At 42.2% G+C, this 8,721-nt stretch overlaps 1 protein-coding gene across 4 annotated transcripts in view; it reads left to right on the top strand.

Annotated features, from left to right (window-relative positions):
• The first annotated feature begins 433 nt into the window (after positions 1–433).
• The window catches only part of LOC116040010 (disco-interacting protein 2 homolog C-like), a 95,380-nt gene continuing 87,092 nt past the window's right edge, over positions 434–8,721 (top strand). For all 4 annotated transcript variants that reach the window (XR_004896459.1, XR_004896460.1, XR_004102557.2 and 1 more), the window contains exon 1: positions 434–917. Coding sequence is in view for 1 of the 4 variants with exons in the window: in XM_031285217.2 (XP_031141077.1) it covers positions 839–917 (79 nt within the window). In the remaining 3 variants the exon portion in view is untranslated. The remainder of the gene's footprint in view (positions 918–8,721) is intronic.

The following is an 8,721-nucleotide window of genomic DNA, read 5'->3' as shown; positions in this document are numbered from 1 at the left end:
CCTTGTTTTGTCCCCAACTCAAAGATATTCAGTTTACTGTCACAGAGGAGAGAAGAAACTAGAACAATATTCATATTTTAGAAGCTGTGATCAGATAATTATGACATTAATCCATCATCAAAATAGTTGGCGATTGATTTAGTCGATTAATCTTTGCAGATCTCACTCACTTAAAAAGCTGAAGCTTTTAATTTTGTATTTTTGATTGCATTATTTAAATGAAGATAATTAAACTAAAGGTTTTGGGGAATAAATAAGATAAGAACAAACAAAAAAAAAAATGAAATCCTTGTCAAATAAATAAATACAGAGTATGTAGGTCGTATATCAAAAACAGATTAGTGGTTCAGGTGGAAAACTACACCGTCACTGTTTGTCGTAGGTGTGGTTGCTCGCGGCGCCCCCTGCCGGTGATGACCGCCACCGCCTCCTTCCTCCGTAGAGTCACGTGACACCAGCGGCAAGAAGCTGCAAACGGCTCCGCGAGCCTCCTCCTCCTCCTCATCATCATCACTACCACCACCAACATCACAACCACCGCAACAGCAGCGTAGAGAGCCGACCGAGCAACCGGGATCTTTACCGATTCGAGGAGCCGGGCGCCATGGCGGGCCCCCGTTAAAAACGAGACCCAGATTTATTCTCTTTGTTCTCCCTCGACGCCTCGCAGTCTTTCCGCGCCTCCGCCGAGGAGGGGCCGCCGAGGAGAAGCTCTCCCTTTCCGAGCCAAGGAGGAGGCAGGAGTAACGTTAAGCAACAGCAGCAGCGGCGGCGGAGGAGGCGGCAGCAGTTGAACCGGGGAGGTGTTTTTTTTTTTTTTTTTTACGGAACAAGCCGAATGGCGGACCGTGAGGCGTCGCCGATACCGTTGGAGATCAGAGCCCGGCTAGCGGAGCTGGAGCTGGAGCTGTCAGAGGGTAAGAAATTATTTAAAAAAAAAAAAAAATGGGGCGATAAAAAAAAGCCTCATTCCCCCTCCTCTTTTCCCTCGTTATCCCGTTATCTCACCACCACCACCACCACCACCACCACCATCACCATCCACACAGGGAGCCTACCTACTAACGGAATCTAACCGTTCATTCCTGCGGCCCCCTCCTCTTCCTCCTCTCGTTTTCCTCCCGCTCCTCCCATCCAGATGTTTGTCAGCCAGGGACCGGCCTGGCTAGCTCTGTGCAGCCGGGAGAGGATGAGGGCAGAGCGGGAACACTGCGGGATTCGGCCGCTGCTCTTTGTCTCCGCGGCGGTACCGTTTAAAACACACACACACACACACACACACACACACACACACACACACACACACACACACACACACACCCGACCGGCCGGCCCGTCTGCCCGTTTTGGGTCCGAAAACCAACCCGTTATTTGACCTTGAGATGTTGACACAATCAGCTTACCTGTGTGTGTTTTTGTGTGTGTGAGTGTATTTTTCTGAGTGTGTGTGTGTGTGTGTGTGTGTGTGTGTGGGGCAATAGCATTGCGATGCAATGCTGCGTGACAGCGCAACACAGAGGGGCAGTTTGGCTTTTGATGCCCGTGATCTCAGCCTCCTGCCTCTGTGTTTTTGGGCCTGCAAAATAATGAGGAGGATACTTGGGAATATTTATCACTCACCCTCACCCTTCTTCCTCTCCTCTCTTTCCATAACACAGATACAAACTCTCTCTCTCTATGGGCCATTGAATCTCAATCACAGCAATCCAGCCTGCTGTTTTTTTCTTCTTCTATATAACCCATCTCAGATACGAACATGGCATTTCTGCCTTATATAATGGAGATGGCATATTTTATTCATACAGGCTTCGCGAAAGGCCTACATTGTGAGGGAGAAAACCTACATACATGCTGGATGTGAGCCACCCTGTTGCCTGAAATGTCCACTTATTGTGGATTCATGTGTGCTATATTATGTACAGAGATTTGTGTAATTGAGATCTGTCGCAGCAAACCAGGGTTAATTATGTTGCTTTGCAGCAAAAAAAATCAGATATTGCGCGGGTTGAAGGTGATGTAGATTCGGCTTTACTCCTCTGTCACTTCTGTCAGGTCTGCAGTGAAACCTGCCTCCTCACCTGCAGTGATGTGCAGCTGAAAATACAGTCTCAGGGTCTCCAGGATAGCGTAGAATAGATGCAGTTTCACGGTGTAAATTCTGGGGCAAATGCTGAATAATTTAGCATGAAAAGGATGGTTACATTTATACGTGGAGACAATCTGGAATCTGTATGCTTTCATCAAACTGTCCCTTTTCCTTCTGATCAGTCTCATCATTTATGAAAGCCTTTATTTTCTCTCACTGCAGTGACACACACACACACACACACACACACAAAGGTAAAACTATGGCAGCTGCAGGCCTATTGGAGCCGAGAGTGTTTATCAGAGCAGAACCTGCTGCTGGCAGATGTTATTAATGATGGAAACGGCGGGAGGAAGTGGAAATGTCTCGCCCGAACGTCAGACAGAATGAAACACTCCAAGCATCCAGGTTTGTGTGTGTGTGTGTGTGTGTGTGTGTGTGTGTGTGTGTGTGTGTGTGTGTGTGTGTGTGTGTGTGTGTGTGTGTGTGTGTGTGTGTGTGTGTGACTGGCAGGGTTATTGGTGGATCACAGCGGGATGAAGCCTGACAGGTCTCCTGATAGTGTAATGGAAAGTGTGTGTGTGTGTGTGTGTGTGTGTGTGTGTGTCCCAGTCACTGGTGCTCAGTGAAAACAGAGAGTGTTTGAATGTGTCTTGGTTTGTGTGTGGTCATTACAAAATAAGAGCATGGTGGGCAGTAGATGAGGCATCTTTTTTTTTTTTTTTTTTTTTTTTGAGTACTTGATTGATTGTTTAGTTTCTAAAATTTCATTAAAAAAAAGTCCATCACAACAAGTGATGTCTTCAGACAGACAAACACTCCAAAACCCAAACATGATCGGTTTACTGCTGAGACAATCTGCCAATTAATTCGATTAAGTAGGCTTACAGAAATATAACCAGCAACAATTTTGATCATCAGTTAATCGGGGTTTTTTTCAGCAAAGATACCAAAAATTCATCTACTCCAGTTTCTCTGGAGAATGAATGTGAATATTTGCTTGTTTTCTATGATAGTAAAGTAAACATTGATTATTTAAAACAGCGAACATGTTAAATTGTTAAGAAAACAAATCAATGAATCAAGAAATGAATTTGCAAATTCAGTGGTAACAGAAATAATTGAATTTCAACTTACAATGATATAAAACAGAGAAAGCATAACATCCTTACATGCGAGAAGGTCAATTTAGCAATTTAGCTGAATAAAACTTCACTTCATTGGCCCGTTTGGGATTTCCTAAATTGAATAACATCTTGAAAACATGCAAAGGGAAATCAAGATGTTGGCATTCATTCAGACACCGTTTTGAAACAGAAAATGTTTGAAAAAAGCAGTTGAAGCCAGAGAACATTTGGGGTTTTTGCTTGATAAATGACTTACAGGGTTAACTGATCATTCAATTGTTTACTTAACTAAACATTTCAGCACTAGTACAATCAATTGATAAGAGGAAGCATCCCATAATTCAACAAAAAATACATCCGGCAGGGAAGAAAAACAAGTATTCTCAAACATTAACAAAGTTTTCAATCCACGAAGACCTCTGTGTTTAAATAGGGAGCGTGTCTGAGGACACTGAGCTGTCGCTGTTATTTTATATGCAGAGAAATGAACCCCAGGCAACAATTTCCTGTCCGATTCGGTGTGATGAAACTTTTTATTCGTCGTCTTTGAGAACACGAGCCGACACTCCACCTGTTTATTAGATAAAGTCAGCAATCAGCTGAGCTCTGGCAGATAAGCCTCTCTCCCGCTCCTTCGCTTAGTGTTGCCTAAATCACATCATCTCTGCCGTATTACTGTGACCTCTGGGCATTAAGGCTCTGTTCGCTGGCGTTTCGGAGCATTTAGCTCGGCGCTCTTATGCAGAGTGACTTGCAGATGGGACAAACGGAGCTGTCAATGGACTTGTTGGATGATAGCGGGAGAGGATCTGGGAGCTTTAAGACTCTTTAACAGACCCTGGTGGTTCAGTAGCTGTCAAACTCCAGTGCTGAGATGTCCACCAGACTTTAAAGGTCCCATGACATGGTGCTCTTTGGATGCTTTTATATAGACCTTAGTGGTCCCCTAATACTGTATCTGAAGTCTCTTTTATATAGACCTTAGTGGTCCCCTAATACTGTATCTGAAGTCTCTTTTATATAGACCTTAGTGGTCCTCTAATACTGTATCTGAAGTCTCTTTTATATAGACCTTAGTGGTCCCCTAATACTGTATCTGAAGTCTCTTTTATATAGACCTTAGTGGTCCCCTAATACTGTATCTGAAGTCTCTTTTATATAGACCTTAGTGGTCCCCTAATACTGTATCTGAAGTCTCTTTTATATAGACCTTAGTGGTCCCCTAATACTGTATCTGAAGTCTCTTTTATATAGACCTTAGTGGTCCCCTAATACTGTATCTGAAGTCTCTTTTATATAGACCTTAGTGGTCCTCTAATACTGTATCTGAAGTCTCTTTTATATAGACCTTAGTGGTCCCCTAATACTGTATCTGAAGTCTCTTTTAAGGCCTTAGTGGTCTCCTAATACTGTATCTGAAGTCTCTTTTATATAGGCCTTAGTGGTCCCCTAATACTGTATCTGGAGTCTCTTTTATATAGACCTTAGTGGTCCCTAATACTGTATCTGGAGTCTCTTTTATATAGACCTTAGTGGTCCTCTAATACTGTATCTGAAGTCTCTTTTAAGGCCTTAGTGGTCTCCTAATACTGTATCTGGAGTCTCTTTTATATAGGCCTTAGTGGTCCCCTAATACTGTATCTGAAGTCTCTTTTATATAGACCTTAGTGGTCCCCCTAATACTGTATCTGAAGTCTCTTTTATATAGACCTTAGTGGTCCCCTAATACTGTATCTGAAGTCTCTTTTATATAGACCTTAGTGGTCCCCTAATACTGTATCTGAAGTCTCTTTTATATAGACCTTAGTGGTCCCCTAATACTGTATCTGAAGTCTCTTTTATATAGACCTTAGTGGTCCCCTAATACTGTATCTGAAGTCTCTTTTATATAGACCTTAGTGGTCCCCTAATACTGTATCTGAAGTCTCTTTTATATAGACCTTAGTGGTCCCCTAATACTGTATCTGAAGTCTCTTTTATATAGACCTTAGTGGTCCTCTAATACTGTATCTGAAGTCTCTTTTATATAGACCTTAGTGGTCCCCTAATACTGTATCTGAAGTCTCTTTTAAGGCCTTAGTGGTCTCCTAATACTGTATCTGGAGTCTCTTTTATATAGACCTTAGTGGTCCCTAATACTGTATCTGGAGTCTCTTTTATATAGACCTTAGTGGTCCTCTAATACTGTATCTGAAGTCTCTTTTAAGGCCTTAGTGGTCTCCTAATACTGTATCTGGAGTCTCTTTTATATAGGCCTTAGTGGTCCCCTAATACTGTATCTGAAGTCTCTTTTATATAGACCTTAGTGGTCCCCCTAATACTGTATCTGAAGTCTCTTTTATATAGACCTTAGTGGTCCCCTAATACTGTATCTGAAGTCTCTTTTATATAGACCTTAGTGGTCCCCTAATACTGTATCTGAAGTCTCTTTTATATAGACCTTAGTGGTCCCCTAATACTGTATCTGAAGTCTCTTTTATATAGACCTTAGTGGTCCCCTAATACTGTATCTGAAGTCTCTTTTATATAGACCTTAGTGGTCCCCTAATACTGTATCTGAAGTCTCTTTCCTGAAATTCAGCCTTGGTGCAGAATTACAGCCACTAGAGCCAGTCCCACAATGAGCTTTCCTTAGGATGTACCATTTCTGTGTCTGTAGCTTTAAATGCTATTGAGGAGGAGAGAGGGGGGGGGGGGGGCAAGGTGGAGGGTGGGGGTGTGGCCTTGACCAACTGCCACTTTGCTCGTTTTCAAGCCATGATGTCTCTCTCTCATGGGTGGGCCAAATTCTCTGGGCGGGCAAACCAGAGAAAGAGGAGGTAACCTTTCCCATTATGACGTCATAAAAGGAAGATTCCAGATCGGCCCATCTGAGCTTTCATTTTCTCAAAGGCAGAGCAGGATACCCAGGGCTCGGTTTACAGCTAGACCTCAGGCTGGGGGAACGCATATTAATGTTAAAAAACCTCATAAAGTGAAATTTTCATGCCATGGGACCTTTAAAGTACCCGTTAAAGTCTTGCATGATGAAGCTGTAGTGCCCTGTGCTATGTTTATTGTCCTCTGGAGTTTTCTGGTTGTGCACGTAGACTGTAAAAAAAATGGAACGTAACCCATTGGTTTGTAAACTTCCGTTTTAAAGTTGGGAGTTTGCATTTTGGCTGTCGCTATCTTGGTATTTTTGAGCCAGAAGTGACCATATTTGGACAAAAGCTGAGCTGGGGAGGATAACGCGGTTAAGCCAGTGTTGTTTATGGTTTCAATGCCGCTAAGCTAAACGCTAAAAGAGGGAAAGTCGCTGATTTTCAACCCTTTCAACGCGAGTCATCCAGCGGTGTTTTGACGACGTGTTAAACACAGACCTCCGGTCCGGATACCGGTGCTGTTCATCTGCACGTACGGCAGTACAGAAAATCTGCAGATTTTCCCTTAAGCTACCAGCTAACGCCAGCAGTAGCTAGCTAGCTTGTTTGGAAGAACGTTGAACAAGACGACCAAATCTTCCAGTTGACTTTGCTGAAGTGAAAACACAAAGTGGGAGGGTCAAAGTTTAAGATGAAAACACAGACAACAGCCCAAAACAAGTTGAGTTCTAATTTATTGTCCACAGTGTTAGCATGGTCAGCATTGCTAAGCCTCTGTCCCGATTGACAGGTCAGCGCTTAGCCACGCCCCTAAAGCATCCCCCGGCTTTATGGTCTGTTTTAAAATAAATGGGACCATAATTTATCAAATGAACATCATGCTGTATTGAAGAACTACACTTGCTTGAAACTAGCAATTGAGGCCACAAAGTCGTTAGGAAAAGGTTTACTGCGGTAATAAATCAAGAGAGAAGTCGGCTCATTTTCTCACAGACTCTCAAGAATTCTTTTTTGGAGCCAGTGGAGTCACCGACTGCTGGAATTTAGATACGCAGTGGCTTCTCTTTTTCAGGCCCGGACGTTGTCGCTTAGTGCTGAAGCATTGTGTGTGTGTGTGTGTGTGTGTGTGTGTGTGTGTGTGTGTGTGTGTGAGGTGTCTCTGAACAGGAGAAACAAAGATGAACTGATTTGAAAAACAGGGAATGTCCACACATGCATATTTAATCAACAAAGTGCTGCTCAGGTGTGAAACTGACGCTACATTTGACCTCCTCTGTTAAATATTTCACATCACGCCAAAAGCTTCTTTTTTTCCTGTGCTAATTATTTCTTAAGAGTCACAGCAGTTGATTGTGATGTTTCGCTTACAAATTCTTGCAGATTTGGGAAAACACAGTATTGCAAGTTTCTATATTTTCGCCCTGCCCGGACAGCTCTAGTTGTTGTGTTTGTGCGCATGCAGACATACAACAACATCTGTGGCCTGAACCAGAGCATTTCAGGTCACCGTAGCCCTGTTTATCTGTATCTGCAGTGCCTCACACTGCAACAAAAAAACAAAACAAACAGAGCTACGCTACCAGGGATGTCCATGAATAATCTCTGATTAATTATTCTACGTTGTTGTTTAGTTAAGTTGATTACGCTTCATGAATGAAACCATTATAAAGCTGCTGTGGAATGTCATTTTAGTCAGTGTTGTTCCTATAAAATGAGATGTTTTATCAGTAATAATACCTGAAATCTGGAGGCATGTGATAAGAGTAACGGTATAGATATAGTGAGTGAATATATAGTCGTGGTATAGAGTCAATAGGGATCTGTTTTCGTGGTTCTTATAAGCAGTTTAGAGCTCAGTGGATCTGTGGATTTATTGAAAGCTGTATTTAGTTTTATCCTCAACATCTGTCCCGACCTGAAAGTGGCAACATCAGAGATTTTAGTCTAAAGCTCCAATGGTTAGTCCGTCAATTTTCATAATCCTTTTATTGTTCTTTTGTCATTTATCATACCATATTATCAAACATGCCTAACGTTCTCTTGTTTCAGCTCCTCAAATGTGAGAATTTGACGATTTTCTTTGTTTTATACTGCTGGGAATGAGAAATAATTTGGGGTTTAGGACTGTTGGTCAAACAAAACGACGACGTCTGAAGATGTCAGATTGGGCTGGAACTTGGGATTGTCATTTTTCACTTTCACTTCTGAAGCTTTATAGAGGATTAAATTAAAAAAAAAATGGATAGAAATAACCATTACTTGCAGACTGATTGGAAAACGTCCACTGAGAATTAGTTGAGTCCAGCAGCTGGAAGTTGGACCAATCAGTGCGTTTTGGGGACTGATTTAGGTCATTAAACTGGGGTTTTTAAACCTAAAATCAAACACTTTTCTGCTGCTGTATGTGGCTCGCTTTGCTTCGTTCAACGTGTGTTTCGTCTGATTCTTTTAATACTAGGGCTCGAGTTTCAGTACTGATACCTCAGTCTGAAGAATATAAGCATTTTTTCAACAAACAAAAGAAGTTCTCAGATGTAAGATTTCATCTAAAAACAATCAGCTGTGCAAGAACTTTGCCTATCTCTAATAAAAACGTTTATAAGACTAGAAATATGATTAGACATTTGATGCCAACAAACTCCGA

This window comes from Sander lucioperca, chromosome 23 (assembly GCF_008315115.2).
Source record: "Sander lucioperca isolate FBNREF2018 chromosome 23, SLUC_FBN_1.2, whole genome shotgun sequence".
NCBI lineage: Eukaryota > Metazoa > Chordata > Actinopteri > Perciformes > Percidae > Sander > Sander lucioperca.
Note: the sequence above shows the minus strand (reverse complement) of the source record. Positions and strands in the feature narration are given on the sequence as shown.